Below are 26024 nucleotides of genomic sequence, written 5' to 3' on the forward strand. Positions count from 1 at the left end.
CAGGGCGCTGGCGGGGAGGGGTCCGCAGGGGCGAGGGGCGGTTCAGCTGTCGCCGTGGGGAGCAGAAGGCGAGCAGAGGGGCTCCGGCTGCGGGCCTGGCTCCGGGGCAGAGCCCGGGGCTTCCCCAAGCCACCCCGTCCCCGGATTCCCCGCGACCAGGTCCGCGCGCAGGCGGCCGCGGTACCCACCCGCCTCTCGGGGCTTTCCTGCGCGTCCCGGCCCCCAGCGCCCCGCCAAGGCCGTGGCGACCCCGGGGCGAGCGCCGAGGCCGCGGTCCGGCCGGGCAGGGCGGGGTGGGGGAGGCTCTGGGCCACTCGGGCCGCGGGTCCCGGGAGAGGCTCCGGCTGCGGCCTGGCGGGGCGGGGGGGGGGAGGGGGCAGGGACCCGGCGAGGCGACCCCGAGGCCGCGGGTGCAGGAGCGCGGGGCTGGCGGCCAGGCTCCCCGCGGAGCGCCCGCCCTCCCCGGGGCGCAGCCGCAGGGCCCGCTGGGCTCCCGCCCCGAGCGCCTGCCGCGCCCACCCCCGCGGCCGCGTCCCTGCGCCCCGCCCGGTCCCGCCTCGCGACGCGCGGTGAAGTGTAAGACCGCCCCGGCCCGGGCAGCCGGCTTGGCGGGGGAGGCCGCGGCGACGGGGGACCCCCGGGCCCGGGCCCCGCGCCCTGCAGAGCTCGGCTCTCCCCACGCCCTGGGGGCCCCCGCGCCTCCCCCAGGCCTCCCCGCCCCTGTCCCCGCCTCCGCCTGGCTGTGCGGCCGCAGGGTCCGCGGGGCCACCCCCTCGGGTGCGCGGTGGGCCCCGGCGTGACCCCCCCCCGCTCCGCCCCGGCCCCGCCCCCGAGCTAGCTCCGCCCCGCTCGCCCCGCCCCGGCCCCGCCCCCGACCTCACTCCTCCCCGCTCGCCCCGCCCTGGCCCCGCCCCGGCCCCGCCCCCGAGCTAGCCCCGCCCCGCTCGCCCCGCCCCGGCCCCGCCCCGGGCCCGCCCCCGAGCTAGCCCCGCCCCGCTCGCCCCGCCCCGGCCCCGCCCCCGCGCACGGCAGTCGGCGGAGCCGGCCCCGCAGCAGGAGCCGCCAGCCCGGGCCGGGCGCTCGGGGCACCTCCGGCCGCTCCCGCTCCCGCTCCCGCTCCCGCTCCCGCTCGCGCTCCCGCTCCCGCTGCCTCTGCGGCTCCCGCTCCCGCTCCCGCTCCCGCCCGCGGGCGGGCCATGTCTCCGGCCCCGGCAGCCGCGCGCACCCAGGCCCGGCGATGAGGAGCGGCGCGGAGCGCAGGGGCAGCAGCGCCTTGGCGCCCCCCGGCTCGCCGCCCCCCGGCCGCGCGCGCCCCTCCGGCCCCGACGCGCCCCCCGCGCCGCCGCCGCCCGCCACCGGCCAGCCCCGGGCCCGGGACGCGGGCGATGTCCGCGCGCAGCCGCGCCCCCTGTTCCCCTGGAGCAAGTGGAAGAAGAGGATGGGCTCCTCCATGTCGGCGGCCACGGCGCGGAGGCCGGTGTTTGACGACAAGGAGGACGGTGAGCGCGGCCGCTCGGGGGCGGGGCCGGGCGCGTGGGGGCCCTGGGGTCGCCCCGGGTCGGGACACCGCGGCGGGGGGGGGGGGGGGCGTCCCGGGAGGCTCGGTTTCCCGGGAAACTCGCGCAGGGAGCCCGAGGTGCCCACGCGCCTGCCGGGCTCCCGCCTGCGCCCTCGTGTCCAGCGGGGCAGCGTGGGGAGGGGGCTCGGCCCGCTCGGGCGCCCACCGTGGCCAGGGCTGCAGGTTCTCCTTCTCCTTTTAGGGGCGATGTGCAGGCTCCGTGAACTCTGCACCTGTGCGTGCGCCTTGGCGAAGGAAGATGCCCGCCCCACAGGTGGCGGGGGCCAGGCCCTGGGAGCTCTGGGTCTGGCCTGCCCGGTGGCCGGGTGGCCGGGTGCCCGGCGCCGCGGGCCCAACCTTTGCATTCAGATGTGCAGCAGAGGTGGCTTTGCCTTTGTGCAAAGACCTGCCCTCTGGGGACCCCCTTGGAGGGTTTCCCCTCAGGTCCCCTTGCAGGTGACGCTGCTGGCCCGGGGGACCCGTATCTCTTGAGCGGCCATGCGGAGGCAGGTGCGCCGGGGAAACAGGTGATAGGCCACCTTTGACTCGGCGCCTACCTGTGGGGAAGGTCCGCCTCTGGGCACCGTGGTACAGTCACAGCTCTTTTCTACAGATGTCATGCGGATAACTTAAATGGTACGAGGATGACACATTTGATGTTTTTTTGACATTTTCTTAAAATAGTCGAAATATGCATTTTGCATTTTGTAGGCAGCCTGCAGAGGTAGGATGGGTCTTTTATAATTTTAGAGCACAGCTCAGCACAAGAGCCCAAGCTATTTATTCTGATAAATAATTTAAGCATTAAAGGAAATTACCGGAGTACGACCTCAGGCCAGTGGGGATGAATGTGCAGGCCGCGTGCAGGCGGTCACCAGGGCGATGGAGAGGCTGCTGTGGCTGCAGGGGGGGGGGTGCTGGCTCCGCCGAGCCTGGCCTGAGCCTGGCCATGGCCAGCGGGCGGCGGGGGGGGGGGGGGCACGGGTGCTGGACTCGCCGAGGTGCCTCCCCAGCTGCCACATCGGCACGGCGTGTTCCCGGTCTGCCCGTCATCGTGTTCCGCACTCTGGGGCCGCGGAAGTCACTGCTGTGAATGTTCCCCTGTGTTCTACACTTTTGTTTTTGGTGTGGATCTTCCGAGTAGAGACAGCGCAGGGTGAATCAGGAGCCGGTCAGGAAGCACATTGACGTCTCGCTTCTCCGGCTGCGGGATGAGAGAATGTCTGAGAGACACGTGTGGGTTCGGCGCTGGCCGGTGTAGCCAAGAGCTGGCCGCCCTGTTCGTGCCTTCGCCTTGGGCTACCCGAGGCGGAGGACGCGGAAGGAGAGAGACTGCTGTCGCGCCAGGGCCGCCTTGAGCGTTTCCGCGTAGGGTTCTGCTGTGTGCTCACAGTATGTCACGTCTCAGATTTCAAGGATCATTAAAAAGGCAAAAAGAGCACAGGATCTGTTTCCGCTGCTCACGGTCTGATTTGAGGATCCTCTCAGTCACCCCTTTACCTGCCCGGAGGAGGCCGGCCGCCGCTGGAGCAGCTGCTGCGGGCGGGTGGGAGGTGGCTGCCTTGGCTACAGGTGCTTGCGCCTTAGGACACGTGACCGTCGGGGACAGGCTCATCGCTCGGCACAGCGGCCACGTCCCCGGATCGCACGCACCTCGGGACTTACCTGGGCTTTGTTTGGTGAGATTGGGAGGCTGAGCCTGGCCTGGGCTCGGCCGCCCCCGGTTACCTGTGTCTCGCGTTTGCGCGGCATCGCCGGGGCACGTACAGCTCAGGCGTCAGGGCACACGCTCGCGGAGAGGGCCGCGGGTGTATCTAGAGGCGAGGACTGGGGTTCGGAAGGGAGGGGGGTCAGGGGGCGTGCCGTGGCGCCTGAACCCCCGCGCTCTTGCAGGCCGGGGTGCAAAGTCACCCCTCCTCGCCCCTCCAGACAGGGCTCGCCTTACTTTGTCGGCCCCGCTGCCAGGCGGGCTTGAAGAGGCGGCGGTGTTGTGCTGCAGACGTGCATTTACTGTGACTGCACGGTTGCCATGGCGACGGAAGTCCTTCGGATGAATTTTTTGGATTAAAACTCCCAATTAATATATCAAGTTTGGTATGCAGAGAGCAGGGAAAAAGGGAAACGGGGGCACTTTAACGCAGTGCCAGGTAAATCCCTGTGGTTGTGATGTCGACGAGACGTCCCGGTCCCCGCCGGTCCCGCGGAGTGGAGTCTACAGCCCCCGGGCTGGCGCGGCAGGTGCCGGGCGCATGTCCAAGTTCTCGGCGCCTCTGCCTCATGCAGGAGCTGGGGCACCTTTCCCTACCCACCCCCCAGCCCCGCGCCTCCACCACGCGATCCCTCGCTGGGGACTTCAGGGGCTGAACCCGCCTGGGCACCCCAGGGCACCTGCCTTTCCTGTCGCCCTGCCCCAGAGCTGCGCCAGTGCGGCTTGAGACCCCGCATGCAGTGAGGTTGCCGAGGGGCCTCCGGTGCCGCCTGCGGAGCAGGTGCGTGACCGGGGGGACGGGGAGGGCCTCTCCTTCACAGTCGTGGCCAGCGCCCGAGCCCCATGTGACAGCAGCTTACCAGCGGGGAGTCACTAACCAGGTGCAGGTTTGCTCCCCGCAGAGCAACCTGGGAGGAAGGGAGCCCTTGAAGGCGGAGGACGCTGGCCCCGGCCAGGTGGGGGTGGGGGTGGGGGGCGCGCCAGGGCAGGAGGCCGCCGGATTCTCAAGTCACCTTCCTCGGAACGTAAAAAAAGCCTTTGTCTTTTTCTGATTATAGAAGCATCAAAATATATAAATGCATGTGCTTTCCTGTTTTTCTTGAAATTGTCCTAAATAGAAGAATCCCGACGCACGTAGGTTCAGCACCGAGGCTCTGCACAGTGAACGTGCGCTGTGCCTCTCCCGCAGCCTGGTTCTAGGAATGTTCTCACACTTCCAGCGCCGGAGAAACACTGTCTTTTCCCTTCACGCAGAAATGGGATCGCGATCCATATATGGTTTGGTCGTAACCTGCTCTTGCTCAGCGGGGTGTCGCCCACGTGAGGGATCTACAGCAGCGTTGTGGGCGCCTCACGGCCGGGCGCAGTCCTCCAGCCTGGCTGGGCGCTGGCCTCCCCGGCGCCTGGTCCCCGCCCCCTGGAAGTTGCCGTGGCAGCGCGGCACCCGGCCGGGCAGGCCCTGCTGGGGCTCCCACGGGCGGCGGGCGGGTCGCTGCCCTTCGCCCGCCTCTGGGCATGTACCCTGTTCCCGGTCACGTCATCTCCCACTATAGGACGCCGCGCTGTCTGCCTTCCTTCAGTATCACAAGCGGCCTGGCAGTGGGCACGTCCGCGTGTCCGTGTTCCTGCACTGGGGAACGAGCTTGCCGCCCCAGGGCTGTGTCCCCGTCGTCTGACCGGCCGGCTTCCGCAGGAGCCGTCATCTGAGAGCCCGCCGCTGCCCTGGGCGCTGCTTCCAAGGCGGCCACCAAGGATGTGGCTGCTGAGTGCAGGGTGACCAGACCGACGGGGCAGCAGACAGGGAGCGGCTGGGGAGGGGCAGCAGGGCCGAGACGTCCACGGAGCCGCCTGGACGGGCGACCAGCCATCGCTTGCTCTGGGCATGCTCAGAAGTCCTCTTGCCCCGAATCCTCACCAACCCTGGCTGCTAGTGGGGTTTTAAGTTATTTTCTTTTTTAAGATTTTATTTATTTATTCACGAAAGACACACAGAGAGAGAGAGAGAGAGAGAGAGAGGCAGAGACAAAGGGAGAAGCAGGCTCCATGCAGGGAGCCCAATGCAGGACTGGATCCCAGGAACCCGGGGTCACCACCTGAGCCAAAGGCAGGCGCTAAACTGCCGAGCCACCCGGCCGCCCATGTTTTAAGTTTTTGTAAGTTTTTGATGTATTAACGCATTGAGCTCGTCTGCTTGCTGGTGGGATTGGTCACCTGTGTGCTTTCGGCCCTGGGAGCGTCCGTGTCCTGTGAATTGGTGGCAGCTCCCGAGCCCGGGCTCCTGCCGGGACCGTGGCCGCCGTGTCTTGGGCCGTCCCTGCCCACGAGGCCTTACCCTTGCACGGCCCCCGACACGTGCCTGTGCCATTTACCTTGCAGCACCGCTACGGGCGGGTTTTTTTTTTTTTTTTTTTTTTTTTGGTACGGATGTGTTTAATTTTTCTGTGGCCGGATCCATCAATAGCTTCCTTTCTGGCAGTTTCTGGCTTTGGTGTCGCGTTACTACCGTTGACGAACGTGCGTCGGCACTTCCTTCCGTGTGGACGTGGAAACTTCCAGTCCGTCGGGAGTGCCGTGTGACGCGGCCGTGAGGTCTCCCCCCTGGGGCCCCCTGCTCTCTGAAGTCGAGCGCACTGGGGCTGTTTCTAAGTTTAAACCGTCCTTTGTCGTGTGTGCTGGCTGTGACCGGCATCTCCGCGCGCCGTACTCCGCGCCGCTTAGCGCTCGGTGCAGCAGGGCTCTTCTGGGCCCACGGCTCGTCCTGGAAGCGGCCGCGCCGCCGAGACCCTGGCGGGTTCCCAGAGCTGTCGGGTTGCGCTCGGTGTGGGCTTTCTCGTGGTCGCTCGTGTCACCCGTCACTTCACGGAGCTTGTGCCCTATTTTTCATCCGCATCTCCGAGAGCTCGCGGGGCGGAGGAGAGCAGCTGGGTGCACGCGGGGCTGGCCCGACACTGTATGAGGCCGTAGTTTGGGGGTCAGGCCCCTGTTTGTTGGGAGCCTGTTTCCAGGGGGCACGGCCTGGAGCGTCAGGAGTGGCGCGGGGCGGGGCGGGGTGGCGGGCTGACCGGGGTTCCCACCCCTCCCTGCGCGCAGGCCTCCCGTGCTGGCTGCAGACCCCGGGGCCCTACAGGCCGGTGGAACCGCGCCGAGTCCCGTGAGGTGGGTGTTTGGGTTCAGGTTGGGCAGGAGGGCACGCAGGCCCCTTGGGAAGCCCCCTTGCACGTCCGTTCCTGGGTTTCGGGGCTCCCGGGCCGCACCCCAGCTTCCCCGAGGGCCTGTGGGTAGCCGCGAGCTCGCTCGCTGCGTTTCTCCCTGCGTGGCTCACAAGGCTGGTCCTAGAATGGACTTGGGACCTACTGTCACGTCAGCTCTGCCTGCCTATCCATCTGGTTGTGTGTTTTAAAGTGCTAAAAATAAGCCGATTTTCTTTTAAAAATTTAACCACCCAGCTCTCCAGCCGAGAAGTAACGTGGGAATGCGACGGGCGTGTTTGCTCGGGGCTTCTCCCGGGGGTGGCGGTCCCAGGGGAGCGAAGCACGGAGAGCGCTGACTGTGCCCAGGGTCAGGGCAGCCCGAGCGGGGTCCCCGCCCCCCCGTGAGCCCAGGACTGCAGATTCCCACCCCGCGGGTCTGCGTGGGGCCCAGGAGCCTGCAGCTCCCACCAGCTCCCCCGCGACGCTGCTGCGCCCGAGCTTGGATCCACTCTGGGTGGGGAGGGCTGAGCAGCTGTGCGGCAGGGGTGGCGGTGGAGGCCGGGAGCCCCGGGGCTCGGGTGGGGACCCCACGCTGCTCCCCCTCTGGGGTCATGCTGGCTCTCACCGTGAAGCCGCCGGGGAGGGCTGGCCCCGTGCCTCGGGTGTTCTTATTTCCACGTCACTCCTCCCAGGGACGGCCTGTTACACACGGAACCACACGTTTCCACGGCCTCCCTTTATTGTGCGTGGGGACTCGCCATCGTTCCTCTGACCCCTTCCCAGGGCTGTTGGTGCGAATGCCGCCAGCTGGGGCGTGTCGATGCTCCCTCCCAGAGCTGGCTGCTGGGGGCCACTTGGCTTCCCACTGCATCCGTGGGGAGCATGGCGGGTGGGGCCCCACGCCCGTGGCCTCCCGGGGCGGATGGTGCTGTCTGCCCTCCTGGGGACCCAGGCAGCCGCTCTGGCCCCCTTTAAGCCACTTGGTTCCTGTTTCAAGGGCTGGTACCCAGTTCCCCGTCTGCGGGAAGCCTTGGGCAGCGCGGGCCCAGCTGGCACTTTCCCCTGCCTGGTGGAGACACGCGCAGCCTGGGCCTCCCCAAACCTGCCCACTCCACGGCCGCGGGTGTCGCCCTTCCTGCTGGCGGCTGTGCCCACGAGCGCTCAGCCCTCCCTGCCCCTGCCCCCCTGCCTCCCCATCCCTGCCCCATCCCTGCTTCCTGTCCCTGCCCTGTCCCTTTCCCATCCCTGCCCATCCCTGCCCTGTCTCCGCCCTGTCCCTGCCCCATCCCTGTTCCCCGTCCCTATCCCGCCCCTGCCGCGTCCACTGGGTGGGATCACTGTCCCCCCAGAGCTCCTCGCCTGTACGGCCTGCCCACCGGGCTGTGAGCTGGCTGTGCACCCGCAGGACGTGCTGGGCTACTTTTCTCGTCTCCGAACACCGGCTGGATCCAGACGCTGAATGATTTTAATGATCAGGATTTGAGACAATTTGGAAGAAGCTGTAATTAATAAAATTATTGTTATTTTTAAAATCTGGGATGCCTGCTTCATCAAAAAAAAAATGTTTCTTTCACTGACCTACAATCTATTATTTTAAAAACCAAGGCGAGGACCGCGTGGCCGAGGGCGGAGAGCAGCCTGGGGCTCGTCCCGCGTGGCTCCGCTAGCCGCGACGGGGGCCGCCTCTCTGTCCCCGCTGCCCCCCCGCGGTGTGACACGGACGGTCCCCAGCTCGACGGCTCAGGTGCAGGCCCGTGTCGCCCCTGTGAGAACCCTGTGCGTGTTATTTAGGTTCCGAACAAGGAGATGGTGTGGGTGGGAGTCAGTGTCGCCCCCAATTTATTAAAAATAGGAGCTGAGCACATTCACTTTCTCACAGCGATTTTGAAAGTTGACTTCAGAAAGGTCTCTGCCTTCAGAATTCACATCATGACTCCTCGTGCTCTGTATGCAGAAGGCACAACTTGTGGCAAAAGCAAGAAATAGGCGACTTTGTCATTTCTTTGTGAGCGTCAGGCGGGGTGCGGACGCGCGCGCCTTCTCCAGGGCGACCCCGCGGGGCGAGGAGGGGGCTGCTGGGTGCTTGGTGCGTCGGGCCCCCGCCCGGCACCCGCTGGCCGCTGTCCTTCCCCGGGGCCGGGGCCGGGTCTCCGCACCTCTGTTTACTGCTGGGGACAAGCTGCCCCGCGACCTGTGACGCGGCGACACCTGTTCTCGTTATTTGTCATGACTGGTCAGGGTCACCGGGGCCGGGCTGGGTCCCCCCGCCACTCCTGCTGACGCGGGGCCTGGTTCGCAGGTGGAACGCAGGCGGGTCACGTCCTGGGGTGTCGGGTCTTGCACCCGCCGCTATTTGTTACCTATTCCTGTCACCTGTTACCTAACACATCGCCTCAAAACTTGGCTCAGAGCGGTCCCCTCGGCTCCGTTTCTGTGGCCGGCGGGTGGGGAGCGGCCCTTCCCGTGCACGTGGCTCGGGGCCCCGTGGGGTTGCCGTACAGCTGTCGCCGTGGCTGTGCCGCCCGCAGCTCGGGGGGCTGCTCCCCACACGTGGGCTTCCCCTGGGGCTGCTCACGTGGCCGTGCACCGTGGCCGCCGACCTCCCCGGGGGCCAGGAGATGGGGGGAAGCCGCAGTGCCGTCCGGGACACAGGTTGGCGGCCACAGCCTGTCGCCTCCACCTTATGCCGTTGGGCCCACGTCGCTGTGTCCCGCCCACCCTCAGGGCGTATCCTAAACCACCACTTGCCCTCCGTGGTCTCAGGGCTTCTCCGTGTCCACTGGTCACGGGCGAGCGGGCCGTCCTCCCCACACCAGGCGTGCTGAGGCTGAGGCTGGGGCACGGCGTTGGTGGGGACGGGCACCGTGTCACTTCCACCGAACTCCACGGTCTGGCTCTAGTCCAGGAGGGGGGTGCACGGGGCCAAGGCTCTGCACCTGGAGCAGCCGGCGGGGGGGGGGGGGTGGCTGCCAGAGAGCTGGACGGGGCGGGAGGGGGAGCGAGGGGGAGGGAGGGGGGGCCGGGGGTTGGGGATGAGCGGAAGCCCCGGCCCGGCTGTGTCACCCGCCTTCCCAGCGTTGGGCGAGTTCCCTCTTGGCCGCGTGAGACCCGGGGCCGCACGGGATGTCAGCGTGAGGACCCGGAGCCTCCCAGCACTGCGGATGCTGATTCGAGCCCCCGGGGACCCTGGGACACGCTGAGCTCAGTCCGGGCCTCCGAGGGGAGGCGCTGTGAGCCCGAGACCCAGGAGGCCGTGCACCTGCTGCTCCCTGGGTCCCCACCCGCTCACAGGTGCTCCCCCGGGAAGGTGGCCGTGGCCTGGCTTCAGAGTCCCCTTCGCTGCCCCGGGGACCTGCCTGTGACCCCGCAGGGTCATGTCTGTCCTTTGGCGTCTCCTTCTCTTCAAGAATCAAGGTCCCCTTGTGTTCCTGACATCGTAGTTGAGCTCCGCGGGCGGCAAGGATCTGCAAAGTCCGCACATGACGGGGACAGTGGGGCGCAGGGACCCGGGGAGGAAGGCAGCCGCCGAGCGGGGCCCTGTCCCCACATGTGTGCCCGGCGCGGGCCTGGGCTGGGGGCCGTGTGGCCGAGTGTGCCGGGGGAACCTTGGGCCTCCTGCCGGTCCTGCCAGGTGCTTCGGGCGGTGAGCGGGAGCCAAGGGGGTGCTGGTGGGCGCAGGGGGGCTGTGTGGGATTATGGGGCACGTCGACGGAGACCCCGGACCACCAGGGGCACATCCCTTGGGACTGGGAGTCGGCCAGTGGAACCCCCCGTTAGTGGCACCGTGACAGCCTTTGCCCCGAGCCCACGGCGGTTAGAGTGCGTGGAGGTCAGGCCCAGGCCCAGTCCATGAGGCGCCCCCGGCAGCGGGTTGGCACGACACTGAGCTAGACGCTGTGGGGACGGGGACAAGCCCGAGAGGGGACCCTGTCCCCGCGGCCTCCCCGCCGCTCCCCACCTGCCCCCGCTGACCCAGCTCCTTCCTGGGCCCCGGTGTGCGGGGGACACGTTCGTGATCGGGCGCGATGATTAACGGCCTCCCCGTCACCCTCAGACGTGTCCTGCTTTGGGTGACGGATTACGAGGCTGCTCATCTAGCGCCAGACACTCTCGCCAGGATGATCCTTTTTTTTTTTAACTTTATAGCTTTTTATTATATAACCAAAACTGACAAGAAAAAATATGAGGAAATCCAGCGTCTTATGTAACCTCAGCCCGGATACCACAGCCTCGAGCGTTCCTTGTGCCGCCCCCCCCGGCCCCCGTCCACGCTCCGTGCACACAAAGCACGTATGACTCTTTAGAAACTTTTTCCTTGATCTTTTAGATTTACAGCAAAGCCGGGAAGGCAGCGTAGCGAGTCCTCACGCCTTGTTTCCGTGCATGTTGAAGTCGGTGCGGCGCGTACGTGGGGAGCCCTCAGGGATGCGACCCCGTCCTGGCCGGGGCCGTCTGGGGGCGCGGATGTGCAGAACAGGTGTGTGCGGTGTGCACGCGTGTGCGGGTGTCCATGTGCACGTGCGTGCGTGTCGGGGGATGTATCTAGGGGAGCAGACTCGCACAGCCGAGGAGGCCAGGCGGGCGCGTGGGCTGCGGGCCTGGGAACCCGCGAGGCGATACGCAGTTCCGGGCCTAGGGCAGGACCCGAGCTGCGCCCACCCGGGCGGCGAGGCAGGAACAAGGGGAGAAGCCCCCCTTCGTCTGTTAGGGCCCCGCTGGCTGCGCACCTGCTGCAGCGAGTCCACGGATCCCGGCGCCCACGCCACCCGGAAGCACCCCAGGCAGGGCAGGACGGCGTGGTCGGGCGCCGTGGGCAGTCACGCTGACCCGGGGATTGACGGCCGAGTACCCCAGGGCCACGGTCCAGTCCGGCTTCCTGGGTCCTCACGCATCGTGTCCGGCCACGGGCTCGCTCCTGGCGGCCCTCAGCCGCTCCCCGTATGGTGACCCGACGTTCGGGCGAGGACGGGCCAGGTGCTTCGTAGGATTTGCGTGCGGTCTCCGCGTGGATACACTGGGGACGGGCACGGGCTGGCGCCCTCGGGTCCTGCCCTCGGCCGGGGCGTGTCTGCTGCCTGCACGTGCTGACCCTGTCCCCTGGCTGAGCCGCGCCGCAGGGGCCTCCACGGCCAGGGGACCGCGCCGTCCCCTCCACGCTGACCTGTTGGGAGGAGCCTGCACTTCCGGGCGGGCATCCTGCTCCATGCCCTTGAGGGAGGCGGCGTGTGCGTGATCAGGGACGCTGCACAGGTCCGTGTCTCCTGCCCCTTGGCACGGTGCTTGTTCTGTGCTTCCGGCCGTAAGCCAACGTGGCCTCGTCCCTGTGTCTCCCGTGAGCCCAGCAGTGGCCGCTGCATCCTGGCCACGCGCCGAGGCTGTGCTTTGTCCCCACAGCCCTGGGTCAGCCCGTGTCCCAGGAGCTCCTGTTGGGAGCGGGGCCACCGTGTGCTCCCGGGAAGCCCAGGCCAACCTCACAGTGGTCCCGTCGCCCCCCCACCCAGGGCACCTGGTCTGCACGCCGCAGGCAGAGGGCGTGTGATGTGACGTGGAAACTGCTCGGGGGCCTCTGGGGGCCGCACACGGCCGGGCCTGGCGCTCGCGTGTCGCACGTACACGAGTCCGCAGAGCACCGGTGTCGGACGAGGCCCCGTGGCCATGATGGGTCGAGACGAGAACGAGATCCCTCCGTGATCCACCCGAATGTGACGAGGTCGCGAGCGTGGTCCAAGCCCTCGGGTCAGGCGCCCCTGCCCTGGCCGCTGCTCCGCCAGCCCCGCTCCGCCCGCCCCGGCCGTCTGTGGAGGCGCTGCCACGACGCCCCCTCGTAACGCCGCCCGCGTGGCCCGAACCTGCCTCCCCGTCCCCTGGGGCGCCTGCTGCTGTGATGTCCCGGTGACCCCCGCGGAGCAGGAATCCGTGCACCTGGCGCCGTCAGCCTTTCGCCGGAGCTGGGGCTCTTTGGTGGGGGCACTGACGCCTGCGGCCCGGGTGCGGATCCCAGGGGTGGGCCCACAAAGCGTGTGCGGCCCTGTGGCCTGCCCCGGGGCATCTCGGGGGCCGCTGAGCCCGGGCCGCGGCCTGTGCTTGGGTCACGCTCGCAGCTGTTGGCTGGTTGGGCCGCGAGCTCATTCCGGAGGGTGGACGGGGCCGGGCACGGGGCTGAGTCCCAGGGGCGCGGGTGCCAGCGAGTGGCAGCAGGCTCTACTTGTCCCTGTTGCTCTGCTCCCCTCATCCCGTGAGACTCCTCGAGACCCCGTTGTCCTTGCGGGTGTCCAGCCCCCCACGGCCCACGGCCCACGCTCCGGGGAAGGTCCCTCCATGTGGCTGAGAGTAGTGCCGGCCCCGGCGTCCTCATCCCTGAGCCGCAGCAGCACCCGCCCCGACCCCGCCTGGACCCCCTGCCTGAGGCTTCGGGCCGCCGCCACCGGGCCCCCGGCCGGCCCTTCTCTCCCGGCTCCGTCTCGCTACACTCACGCACCGGCCGCCTCAAATGTCATCCATATGCCGACTCCCAAATTTATATCTCCAGCCGGGACCTGCCTCCCACGTTCCAGACTTTTCTGTCCAGCCTCTGACTCGACACCGCCACGCGTGTGTCTCATACGCTCCAATCTGGCCCCTCCCAACTCCAGTTCTGTTGCCCCAAGCCTTGACCCCGCCCCCCGGGGCCGCGTGTCCTCACCCGGCCCCCCGGGTCCCCTGCTCCTGCTGCTCGACGCCTTGCGCGGCCCTGCCTGCCCTCTGCCCCGTCTGCTCCCGCCGGGCGGCCACCCTCTGAGCAGCGCCCTCTCTGTCCCGCCTTGCGGGCGTCCAAGCTAGTGGGACGGCTCGTCCGCTGCTCCTGGAGAGCTCGCCCCTCAGCCCCGTCAGATGAAGCGGCCCTGGCCCGGGGGTCCGGGCATGGGGAGGACCAAACACGGCGGGGGGGGCATGCACAGGGGGACCAGGCACGGGGAGGGTCCGGGCATGGGGGGGCCTGGGCACGGGTGAACTGGACACGGGGGGCCTGGGCACGGGTGAACTGGACACGGGGGGCCTGGGCACAGAGAGACTGGCCCCACCTCCCCGGCCGGCAGCAGCAGGGCGCGCTGGGCGGCTGGGCTCTGGCTCCTCTCCGGACGACTCTGTTCCAGCTTCTCTGGCAGGTGCTTTCTGGGCCGGGCTGTCCGCGCGGTTAGGCCAAGCCGCCTGGTCACTGGGAAAAGCAGCCCCAGGAAGCTGGGTTCTAGGGTGCGTCGGGGCCGGGGCTGCGCTGCCCCGGCTGTCGGGGAGACGGACTGCACTTGCCTTGGGGCCACGTGTGATGGATGAGTCTCGGCAGATGCAGGTGCAAGTGTCCCGAAAGCTCCTTCTCCGAATTAGGTTGGAAAGTGCGCGTGGGCTGGTTATGAAACGCACGTCTGACAGGAGCCGGGAGTCCGCTGATGAGCAGGTGTGTGCCTCGTGTCCGGGGCCGGGGCCGCGTCCCTCCCGGGGGGTCCTGGCGCCTCCTGGGGCGGTCACCGTGCTGGGGCGGCTTCGGGGCCTGCGTCGGGCGTGGCTCAGACCAGAGGAGCCCTGGGATCCCATAGGCTGGGCCGCCAGCCGCTGCCCTGCAAGGGCTGGAGCCAGGCCACCGACCCCAGGCTGGCTCCGCAGCGTGGACATCCGGGCCCGGACCATTCCAGGTCTGGGGGCCGTCCCCTGCACTGCTATGCCCGCGGCATGCCCCCCTCCACACCCGTGACAGGCGCACAGCCAGGCTCTGCCACGTGTCCCCAGGGCTGAGAACCACGTGCTAACCGCCGGGAGCACCGAGCCGCCCGGGAAGTGCCGTCGAGGCAAGGCTGAGGGTCTGGGGGCGCGGGTGTCGCTTCCACAGTGTCCCCAGCCAGGCAGCGTGAGTGTGTGTGAGAGCCCAGCTGGCCGGGTGGACGCCTGCGCCGTCCGCGTCCGGGAGAGGCCCCCGCTGGGCACACGAGCGTGCCGGGGTGTGCGTGCCCCACCGTCCCCTCCGTGTGACACCTCGTCCCTGTGAGGTGGGAGGTGCTGTGCTCGGTGTGCAGGACCCTCGGTGCAGCCTTCGTGGGCTGCTGCCCGGGCGCTGCTCGCTCCTCATGTCTTCAAGAAGCAGCTGGGCTCGAGGGCTCAGGGGCAGTTGCACGTCTGCGCAGGGGGCCTCGGATCCGAGAGACGCGCAGTCCTCGGGAGTTGGGACCACGGGGAGGGCGAGGCCCGCCGGCCTGCCGCGGCGTCTGTCTGTCCGTCCAGGCCGGGAGGTTAGGAGAGATGGTCGGGCGCCCATAGCGGACACAGAGCCCGTGCTGACTGCGTCCAGCGGCGCTGCAGGCCGAGATCCCCGGGCCGTGCGCAGGGTCGCAGGGCTGCGCCGGGGGGCCGGGAAGTGAGGTTTGTGCAGCGCAGCCTAACCGAGGGGGACGGGGCTCCTGGGTCCTTGGAAGGCTGAGCCCCCCGCACCCGCCCCCCCGCCGTGGGGGACGTGCATCCTCAGACTCCGTGTGCAGAGTCATAGAGTGACAGCGCTACAGGCCGAGAACGCGGAGGGGACCCAGGTCACCTGGCTTCTGCCGCACAGGGCGGTCCAGTGGAATCCAAGAAACCTTTACCAAATGATCTCAAATTCCTCTTAATAAAAAAAAAAAAAAAAAAAAAAAAAAGCAATGCTCCAGAGAACAGGGGTTTGCTCGTCTGCAGACCGAGTTAATTGAAAGGCCCCGAAGGCTCCGTTAATTACCCGATGCGCGGTGTCTCAGCTTCCGACGCGGTTGCCACGGACGTCACCGTAGCGAGCGGAGGACGGCAGCAGAGCGCCGAGAGCCGCCCTCCGCGACGGTGAGGCGTGAGAGGGGTGAGGTGGGAGCCGCGGTCCCGCGAGCACCCTCTGACTGGTGGGGCCTTGGCCCCCGGGACACCGCGCGGGACGTGGGCAGGGCCTTGGGTTGAAGCCTCGAGGGGGCTTGCGGTTCCTGGGGGCTCGGGGAAGCCAGCCTCACAGACGGCAGCGCAGCGACCCGGCCAAGAAGACTGGCCTTCCGCCCGGAGACCATGCTCTTGCACGTGAGTGTGCACCCGTGTCCGTGTAGATGGACAGACATCGTCTCCGGGAGTCTCCTGTCGCGGGAACGTGCATCTCTCTCTGGCTCTCAGAGTGCACGAGGACAAGGCCACGTTGTGTCCACCCTGGGCTCTCTAGGGCCTTGCACATAGTAGGTGCTCAATAAATGCTTGTTGCGTGTCACCAAGCTGGGTGGAAGGAAGAAATGCATGAGTTGATGTGGACGTGGTCTTTCTGGCCACTTGGGTGTCACACATGCCAAGTCTCCTTTGGGGAATATTCTGGAGTGTGCAGGGGTCGAGGCCCAGACCTGCCCTCCTTTCTGGCTGGGCCGTGGGGGTGCTCGTGGGGCCTGGGGTGGAGGCCCCTGCTGGCCCACCGGGCGGCCGGCTGGTCTCAGAGGCTCTGCAGGGTCTCTCCAGCAGGAGACCCGGGGATCACGCCCTGAGCTGAAGGCAGACGCTCAACAGGTGAGCCACCCAGGAGCCCCTGCCTGTTAATTTTTATTTAAGTTCCATTTCAAGTTGATTTTTGTATTGATATGAAGGAAGGGTCAAGGTTCCCGCCACCCGTCCCTTCCTCCTTATCTTCCTCCCTCCCTCCCTCTCCCCACCTTCCCCGTCTCCCCTCTTCCTCCTCCTCCTCCTGCAGAAGGGATGTCTGTTTGATCTTTAAGCCAATACCAGACCGTATTGATTATTATAGCTTTATGATACGTCTTGGAAGCAGCTGTGTTTGCCGTCCAACTTCGTTCTTTTTCAAAAAAGATTGTTTTAAAGATTTTATGTATTTATTCATGAGAAACACACACAGAGAGAGAGAGAGAGAGAGAGAGAGAGGCAGAGACACAGGCCGAGGCAGAAGCAGGCTCCATGCAGGGAGCCCGACGTCCATCCTGGGTCTCCGGGATCAGGCCCTGGGCTGAAGGCAGATGCTCAACCGCTGAGCCGCCCGGGTGCTCCTGTTCTTTTTTCAGAATTATCGTGACTATTCCAGAGTCTTTGCCTTCCCACCTCTATGTTGGAATCACCTTGCCAGTTCCTAAGCTCTGCTGGCTGAGACACTGGTTGGGACTGCATTCGGAGACAATGGACCTCTTAAAAATCTCGAGTCTTCCAGCCACGAACATGGCAAATCACGCCGCTCACTCGGGTCCTTACTCTCGCTCTGCTTTGTTTCGTCCTGTCCGCGCAGAGCTTGCACACGTTTTGTTGAATTTATCCCCACACATTCAATATTTAGAGGCAGGCGCAGCACAGAGGAGTCAGCACTGACCTGGGAGTGCAGCCGCTGCACCGTGAGCCTCTTCCGCGAGCCCAAGAGTGCGGTGACCCCCCGGGGAGCCAGAGAAGGGGGAGGAGGGAGTGTGACACGGGTCGTCTCTGTGCTCACGCAGTCAGTCGAGAACGACAGCCTAGTGCTCGTCCACGGCCCCCGCAGTAAGAAGCCTCCGGGTCGCGTGGAGACCTCCGACAGGCGCTGCTACGTGGTGCTGGGGGACGCGAAGGAGACGTGGACGGAGGTTCCCGAGGGCAGCAAGGGCAGGAGGAAGACCGAGCCAGTCACAAGGACGCCATCTCCAAGATGTTCCTGCGTGGGCGCTTGGTCATCGTGGTCCTGCAGGCCTCGCTCATCCCTGGCGAGTACAGCCTCCTCCCGGTCAGAATTCTCTCCCTCATCCTGCGAGGACCTGCCCTTCGTAATGGGAATAATAAAGCCCTGTGTTTTTTCTAAAAAAAGAAAAATAATAATAATAGTGAAATTTAGAAAGATGAATTGTTGGGACACCTTGAGGGGCTCACTGGTTGAGCACCTGCCTTCTGCTCAGGGCGTGACCCTGGGGTCCCGGGATTGAGTCCCGCATCGGGCTCCCGGCATGGAGCCTGCTTCTCCCTCTGCCTGGGTCTCTGCCCCTCTCTCTGTGTCTCTCATGAATAAATAAATAACATTTTTAAAAAAATAAGAAAAATGAATTGTTGCGCATCGACTGTATCCCAAAACCTTGCTGCACTCCCCGATTCTAGTATCTCATTTGTCGATTTCCTCAGATTCTATACGATCGCGTCGTCTGTGAACAAAGATACTTTTATTTCTTCCTTTCTAGAACTTTCTGCCTTAGCGCACAGTCTAGGATCTCGGCACAGAGTTGAGCAGAAGTGGGTGAGCCGGCACCTGGCCTTTGTCCTGATCTTAGGGGAAGGCGTTCGTAGCTCCCCCTCAGGTGCGGTGTCAGCTGGGCTTCTTCCCAGATGCCCTTATCTGGTTGACGAACTTCCTCTTCCCGGGTGCTGGGGGTTTTGCTTTCAAACCATCAGTGATGTTGAATTTTTGTCAAGTGCTTTTCTCATACCCGTGCAGGTGATCGCGTGATTTCCGTCCCTTCCTTGGCCAATGTGGTAAATTACGCTGTCTTTTGAATAGAATCCCGGCTTTGGGTCACTGAGTTGGGTTTTTATATGTTACCGAATTCAGTTTGCTAATATTACATTAATAATCCTGACGCCCGGGATCCCTGGGGATATCGGTCTAGATCTTACTTTCTCGTAAAGCTCTCGTCTGGCTTTGGTATTAGGTTTATGCTAGTCTCACGATATGGGTCGGAGGGGCTCCCTCCTCCTCCGTTCTCTGAAGTATTGGCTGGAGTCCACCCGCGAAGCCGTTTGAGCCTAGTGTTTTCTTCGTGGGAAGATTTTGCTTTATTTTAAAAGATTTTATGTATTTATTCATGAGAGACACACAGAGAGAGAGAGACAGAGACACAGGCAGAGGGAGAAGCAGACTCTGTGCGGGGAGCCCGACGCGGGACTCGATCCCGGGACTCCAGCGTCACGCCCTGGGCTGAAGGCAGATGCTCAACCCAGGCGTCCCACCGTGGGAAGATTTTAATTACACATTCAGTTTCTTTACTGGAGACGACGTATTTGGATTTTCCATTTCTTCCCATGTTAGTTTTGGTGATTTGTATCTTTCAAGGACTGGAAATTGCCCGTTTCGGCTAAGCTGGCGGCTTCATTGGCATAAAATCTTCATTTTCCTTCTAACATCCGTAGTGATGCCTCCCTTCCGTTCCTGATGTTGACGTTTTCTCTGTGACCAGGAATGATTAAACCTCCGACCCTTCCTTCCGTTGTGTCTGGGTTTGCCTCACAGCTCCTGGTCTGCTGCTGGGTGCGTGCATCGCTGGCGCTGACGCGTGTGTTCGGTGTCTGGAACCCGTGGCCGTTACGAGATGCCTCTCCTTACCCCCCCTTGGCTTCAAGTCTACTTTTTAAAACAATATTTTATTTATTCATGAGAAACAGAGAGAGAGAGAGAGAGAGAGAGAGAGAGACAGGCAGAGGGAGAAGCAGGCTCCATGCAGGGAGCCCGACGCGGGACTCGATCCCGGGTCCCCAGGGTCAGGCCTTGGGCTGAAGGCGGCGCTAACCCGCTGAGCCCCCCGGGCTGCCTGTATGTTTGCGTTTAAGCCTACAATTGTGCTGTTTGTCCTGTTTTTCCTTTATCCCCATGTGTTACTGGTTTGTCGATTGTTTATCAATTTCCACACGTCAGGACCTAAGGGGAGGGGAGTCTTGGTGGCCGCGGACGCCAGCACCTGAGACCCGTGACCTGAATGTGTCCCTGGTCTTCAGGACGTGGGCGCAGGGTAGCAGCGCTAGGACCATGTGTCTGGGCAGTCAGCGTGGTGCCTGCGTGGGACGGCGCTGCACCTGCCTCTTCCTGTGCCCTCTGCCACGAGTCCCCACCCCCGGCCCGCAAGCCTGCGCTCCCGGCTCCCCCTGCAGCCTGGGGGCCCCCGTGTGCGGTCTGGGTGGTCCCAGGCCTCGTTGGTCCTGGTCCTCTCCGGAAGGCCACATGCCTGTGTCCGGGGGATGCCTCCCTCAGTTGGCGGCGGAGGCCTCAGCAGCACGTCCCAGAACGTGGAGAATCCACGATGAAGAGCGGCCCCTTCTGTGCCCGTCAGGCTCCGACCGTGCCGTGCTCTTCGTCCTGCCCCTGTTCTCTCGGGCGTTCGGGCTCTTCGTCCCGCCCCCGTTCTCTCGGGCGTTCGGGGGATGGCTGTGCCCCGTGTTTCCCTCGGGCCCCCTGGCCTCCCGGTGCGGTGGGGGCTGGGCAGGGCCTGCCGGGACTGCCCGGGAGTGCGTGGGGAGAAGTGGGAGCCATCTGGGCCCGTGGGGGCGGAGGGGTGGGAGGTGACAGCTGGCGGTTTCCATGCAGTCGCCGCCACAGAGCAGCCTGCGGGCGCCAGCGGCTCATGCCAGTCGCTCTGGCGCTGGGTCATCTCCATGGCAGCCTCCGTGGGCACCCCTCTCCCCTCGGGGCTCCCGGCCTCTGCAGCTGCCGGGAGGCTGTCCCCACCCCCTGGACGCCGCTCCGATGGCTCCAGTAGCAAACTGTGCCCTTGCCTGCGTCCGGCCTCAGGCCACAGCCCCAGCCCAGGAGATGGGGGTTCTGGGTCGCCCGGCCAGGAAAGGCCGCCCGAGCCGCGGCTTCACTCGCAGGGTGGGATCTTCGCCCCCGTGTGCTCAGGACACTTGCGGCTTCCTCGAAACGCCCACCACAGCCTGCTGTGCTGCGGCTCCCCGGCAGGCACTGCCCCTTGGGGTCGCTCGGCCAGCGGGCCCCTGGTGCTGAGCGCGGGGAGGGAAGGCCTTTCCGGGGCCGCCGGGGACGGCTTACACACCCAGCAGCAGGCTCCGGCGGGGCGACAGGTGCAGCCCCGGTCCTCCCGGCCCGCCCCATCCCAGTCACAGCTGGGCCCCCTGTCCGTGCAGGGGAGCCACCTCCTCAGGCCTCAGCCTCCCGGGGCCCGGGAAGGCCCGTCCTCCTCTCCTGGGCCAGCCGAGTGGTCGCTGCACCAGTCCTGGCGTCTCCCGGGCGCCGTGCCCTCCCCTCCCTCTGGTGACCCCCGCACAGGATGCAGCAGGATCACGTCCGCTGGTGAGCTCCGCGGAGGAGTGGCAGCTGGTGGCCGGGGCGTTTCAGTGATGCCCCGTCTCCTGAGGGCGGCTGAGAGGTTGCAAGGCCCTTTGCTGCGTCTTCCTGGCCGCCCCTGACTTTGCTGTTTCTTTCCTCAAGGGGGGGGGCGCTTCCCGACGAAGCCGAGGCCCAGCCGTGAGGGCAGCTTGGGCTCACGGCCAGGGGGCACCGACGGCGGCCGGCACCCAGCACTGGGGGGAGCCCGGGAGCCTCCCCGAGAGGACGCCGTGCTGCGGGCAGCGGGGCCGGTGCGCGGAGCCTCTCTGGTCCCAGCTGGTTCTCCACTGTGCCAGGCACGTGTGGCCCAGGGAGGGGGCGGCCTGAGTCTGCTGCTCTCTCGAGCGCGGCGGTGGGTGGTTCCGCAAAGCCCGCGGGTGCACGACGTCGGCGCCCCCGGAGCTCTGGCTGGATTTCCGGGGCGGCCTGAGCTCTTTGCAAGTGCGTGTGGCTGCGGGTGGCAGGGCTGCAGGTGCCCGGAGCCCCCTCTGCGGGACGAGGCACAGACACGCGGAGGAGCGTCTGCCCCTCTGGGCGGCTCCTGTCTCAGCCATGGGCCACGCGGTGGGGTTGCCGAGACTCGCGTGGGAGGAGCCCACGGGGAACGGCCTCCCCACCAGCAGAGGCTCCTGACCCGGCTCTGGGTCCTGGTTCCCACGGAGCTAGTGGCCCACCTCGGGCCCGGTTCTGCACCCTCCAAAGCCGGCGAAATGGGTTTCTTGCACCCGTGGGAGGGGCCGGCAGAGTAAGTTAGGGAGAGCTGTGCAGGACCTAGTTTTATGTCACATGTGACGGGGTGTGGTTTTTTTTTTTTTTTTTTTTTTGATAAATACAGAAGCATAAAGAAGAAAAGAAACCCGTAATCTCACACCCAGATAATCCCTATTGGCACAAAACTGTCCTTCTTGAGCAGGGTGTAAACGTTTCAGCCGCACAGAGATGCAGGGATGGGAGGTCCTGCACACGCGTGTGCCTCTGGGCGGAGTCGCGCGTTTACCGGCAGAAGCGGCCACGTGCAGGTGCTCGTGGTTTCATGGAAACTTTACACGGTCTCTTCGGGACGTCTTCGTAGAGGCACAGAAGCCTGCCTGGGCTTTCACTCCACACAATGCTCCACTCCGCGGCTCTGCACACCCGGGGTGTCGGGGACCCTTGGGTTTTGGAATTGTGAGTTGTGAACACGGTGCTCGATGGGCCTCTGTGAGCTGAGCGGCCGTGGAACCCGATGGCGGGGGCGGTATTGCCTGGAGGAGCGGGTGTGCCCGATGGCGGGTCCCCGAGGCTGGCAGCCCCAGGGGGGGGCCAGGCCTTACCCCCCAACCCCGCCGCCACACCGTGCCGCCTCCAGCCCTGGGGGGAACCGAAACTTGCCATTTGGCAGGTCAAGGCACCATCTTCCTCCTCGCTGACGCTTTTCTGCCGAGGATGAGGCAGGCACGGTCTCCTGCCTGACCCGCCCGTCGGGCCTCTTTTCCTGTCCGGGTGGGTTTCTCACTAATTTCTACAGGTTCATTTGCAACACGAGGAAATTAGCCCCAATTTGTCATATTTATTGCAAATACCCTTTCCCAGTTTGTAGTATTTTGACCTGAAAAGTGTTTATTTTTTTCTCTGTATAGGAGTTTCAATATTTTACATATAATTAAACTGATGCTTTTGGTAGAGTCTTTACTTTATGGTTTCTGGGGTTTGTCTCTCGCTGAATTATAAATAAATTCACTATAACTATCGTAGAGTTCTTATGGGTTCAGCCTGTGCACGTGTGTGTGCATGCATGTATGTGTGTGCATGTACATGTGCATGTGTGCATGTGGATATGGGTGTGCGTGCTGTATGTGTGTCCCTGTGTCTGCATGTGTGCATATATGTGTACATATACACGTGCACATGTGTGCATATGGGTGTGCGTGCATGCAGTGTGTGTATATGTATATATGTGTGCATATGTGTGCATGTGGATATGAACATGTGTGCCCATGTGTGTGTGTCGTGCGTGTGCACTGCATGTGTGTATATACCTGTGTGTGCATGTGGATGTGGGTGTGTGTGCATGTATATGTGCATGTGTGCATGAACGTGCATGTGTGCCCATATGTGTGTGCGTGTACATGTGGATGAGCGTGGGTGCATGTGTGCACCCGTGTGTGCATGCATGTGCATGTGTGCATATGGGTGTGCACACATGTATGTGTGCACTTGTGTGTATATGTGTGCATTCACGTGCATGTGTGAATATATGTGTGCATGTGTGTGCATATGGGTGTGTGTGCGTGTATGTGTGTGCCCGTGTGTGTATATGGGTGTGTGCATGTGTGCATATACGTGTGTGTGCATGTGGATATGAACATCTGTGCCCCGTGTGCATGTGTGTGCACGGCATGTGTGCATGTACCTGTGATGCATGTGGATATGGGTGTGCGTGCATGTACCTGTGTGCCGTGTGCATATATGCATGTGTGTGTGCGTGCACGTATGTGTGAACACACAGACGTCCACCTTGGCTGTGTTTGGATCTTATTTTGTTGTGAGGTCTGAGGAGGATCGAGCTTCGCGTCTTCCCTCTTCACATGCTGATTTCACCCACGTGTGTCCCGCACGCAGCTCTGGACTCTCGGGGTCTCTGTCCACGCACCCGGCTGGGTGACCTGGCTCTGGTTCTGCCGCAAACTACGCCCCTTGCAGGACCCCCGCCCCCCGCAAAGACAGTTAAAAGTCGTGTCAGAGGGTAGGGTCTGCGGTGAGGGTGGTGGGAGATGAGGTCCCAGGGAATCTTCCTGAGCGGTCGGCCCCTTGGGGATCCCCACCCCGTCTCTCCCGCAGCGTGAATGTCCGTGGCTGCGTGACTCCAGCGGTGAAGGAAGAGCCCCCGCGGGTCAGAGCGCGGGCTGGCCCCAGGTGACAGGCGAGGACGGACGGGGCCGAGGGAGTGTTGTGTTGAGGCCCCGGGTGAGAAGCCAGTTGGAAAGCAGCGTGTGCGCACACATGTGTGCAAGGGGCACGGAGGAGAAACCTGGTCCGTCTGAACCTTGTCCCGTGCAGCCCCCTCCAGGTCGGGAACGGTGCCTGTGGGTGGTCCCAGGGGTCACAGGCCGGCAGGTGTTCGGGTGCTCGGGCCCCGGGACGCCCCATGTGCCGTCGGGGGAGGCGGCGGTGGGCACGGCCCCGAGACTGGCTCTCCCAGCGCCCCCCTCGAGGAGAAGCCGGCTCACGTTGCCGACGTCCCGCTGCCCCGGGGCCTGCATGTGGTCATGGCACAGCCCACCCGCCGCCTCCGGCCCCGGGGACCACGGGGCTGACGTGTGCCGCCCGGGCCCTTGCCCCGCAGGCTCTCGGGGCACCCCGGAGGCCGGCCACCCTCGCCCGCCTCCCCTCGCTTCCCGTCCGGCCAGCACTCCGTCCCGGAAGCCGTAGCTGCGGCCCCCACGGGAACGCAGGCTCCTGGCGCCGCTCGGTTCTCCTGACTCTTATTTTTGGAAACACGAGGGAGAAAGAAGTCTTATGGTCTGTCTAGAAATAATGCCTCGCCTTAGTTCTATTCAGTTTAGACCAAATTAGACCCAGCCTTTCCCGGATGACACTCCAACCTCTTGAACCGTGGGGGGGGGGGCGGGAGGCGCGGGGTTTGGGGGGCAGCGTGTCGGCTGCTGGGAGTGCGGCTGGTGGGCCTGAGGCCGCACCCAGGCCCTGACCCCGTGCCTGGCCCTCCTGGACGCCCGGGACAGCTCAGGTGGCCGTCCTGACCCCGCACCTGGCCTTCCTGGACGCCCGGGACAGCTCAGGTGGCCGTCCTGACCCTGCACCTGGCCCTCCTGGACGCCCGGGACAGCTCAGGTGGCCGTCCTGACCCCGCACCTGGCCCTCCTGGACGCCCGGGGCAGCTCAGGTGGCCGTCCTGACCCCGCACCTGGCCCTCCTGGACGCCCGGGACAGCTCAGGTGGCCGTCCTGACCCCGCACCTGGCCCTCCTGGACGCCCGGGACAGCTCAGGCGGCCGTCCTGACCCCGCACCTGGCCCTCCTGGACGCCCGGGACAGCTCAGGTGGCCGTCCTGACCCCGCACCTGGCCCTCCTGGACGCCCGGGACAGCTCAGGTGGCCGTCCTGACCCCGCACCTGGCCCTCCTGGACGCCCGGGGCAGCTCAGGTGGCCGTCCTGACCCCGCACCTGGCCCTCCTGGACGCCCGGGACAGCTCAGGTGGCCGTCCTGACCCCGCACCTGGCCCTCCTGGACGCCCGGGGCAGCTCAGGTGGCCGTCCTGACCCTGCACCTGGCCCTCCTGGACGCCCGGGGCAGCTCAGGGTGGCCGTCCCGGCCCCGCGCCTGCCCCGGGACCCGTGGGCGGCTGTCTGCGGGGCCAGCTGCTTGGCCGTGGGATCTGCTTGCGGTTCACCATCCTGCATCCTCCCATGAACGCCTTCCCTGCTGTCCTGCTGTCCTGCTGCTGCACATCTGCCGTCTGGTGTCCTGTGGCCCGGACACGTGTGCCCAGCCTGGGGGCCGGGTGGGGAGGCCAAGCGCAGCCCGTGCCGGGGCTCTTCCTGGCGGCTCCAGGCTCCCCGCCTCCCCCACCGCCAGCTCTGTCGCCACTGCTCCCCCCACGGTAGGAGGCCCCGAGAGGCTGGGACCCGGATTTCACAGACAGATGGGACTTCCCTGTAAACTCCCCTTCCCCACTGGGAGCATCTCTGCTTCCTCAGAGAGGTGTTGGGCTGGGGGGCTCCGTGCCAACGGAGAGGGGTTGTATGAGGGGTCAGGAGGGTGGCCTGTGACAGAGGAGGCCAGGCGGGCGAGCTCCAAGGGGCAGGTGTGGGGTCCGGCGGCCCTGAACCCCTGGCTGGTCAATTTAAAATCACGGGTGCAGGGGCGCCTGGCTCAGTCGGCGGAGTGTCCGAGCCTTGATTTCAGCTGAGGTCGTGATCTCAGGGTCGTGGGATCGAGCCCCACATCCCGCTCCACGCTTAGCGGAGAGTCTGCTTGAGATTCTCTCTCCCTCTGCCCCTCCCCCCAAATCAGTAAATACATCTTTAAAATCACGGACGTGGATGGTTAGCTCAGGGCTGCGTGGGGCTGGCCACGCTGTGGTCTGTCCGTCGGCGCCGGGAAATCTCGTTGCTGGAGGAAGCGTGTGAAGGAAGCAGGTGGAGAGTCCAGGACGGACGCTGGACTCGGAGGCGGCCCGGGCTGCGCTGGGGCCTGAGCTCACGGCACCCGCCAGCCTCTCCCAAGCACGGGCGCCTTCCCTGTTGCTCACCTGCCTCCCTACTGCCCGCAGGCACCAGCCTGTCCTGCAGGTCACCCCCTGCCCCAAGGGCTTGCACGAGCGCCTGCGGCTGAGGCCTGTGGGCGTGCGGGGGGTGGGACCTGCCCTGGCGGCTGTAGGGCAGAGCCAGTGGCGGCGTGGCAGGTGCTGGGACCGCTCCCTGGGCCCGGCCCCCTTTAGGGCCTCAGGGAAGCCCTATTGTGTTCGGGGCTCGCTGGTTCCTCGGGGTCCTCTCCCCACAGTGGGAATGTCCTGCAGAGCGTGGAGGAGGGAG

General features: G+C 65.3%; 1 protein-coding gene and 1 long non-coding RNA gene across 3 annotated transcripts in view; one reads left to right on the forward strand and one right to left on the reverse strand.

Moving 5' to 3' along the window:
* The first annotated feature begins 1029 nt into the window (after window positions 1–1029).
* Window positions 1030–26024, forward strand: part of STK32C (serine/threonine kinase 32C) — a 65456-nt gene continuing 40461 nt past the window's right edge. Inside the window, exon 1 of one of the 2 annotated variants that reach the window (XM_077877140.1) lies at window positions 1030–1499. In XM_077877140.1, the coding sequence (XP_077733266.1) occupies window positions 1238–1499 (262 nt within the window). In that variant the 5' untranslated portion in view covers window positions 1030–1237. Of the gene's footprint in view, window positions 1500–3214; window positions 3238–26024 lie in introns of those variants that run through there. The other variant, XM_077877141.1, reaches the window with a different exon arrangement.
* LOC144300918 (uncharacterized) lies at window positions 2155–4572 on the reverse strand. Its single transcript, XR_013367637.1, has 3 exons — window positions 3504–4572; window positions 3224–3385; window positions 2155–2762 (listed from the first exon to the last, which is right to left on the reverse strand). It is a non-coding gene; the product is annotated as an uncharacterized LOC144300918 (long non-coding RNA).

This window comes from Canis aureus, chromosome 29 (assembly GCF_053574225.1).
Source record: "Canis aureus isolate CA01 chromosome 29, VMU_Caureus_v.1.0, whole genome shotgun sequence".
Classification (NCBI taxonomy): Eukaryota; Metazoa; Chordata; class Mammalia; order Carnivora; family Canidae; genus Canis; species Canis aureus.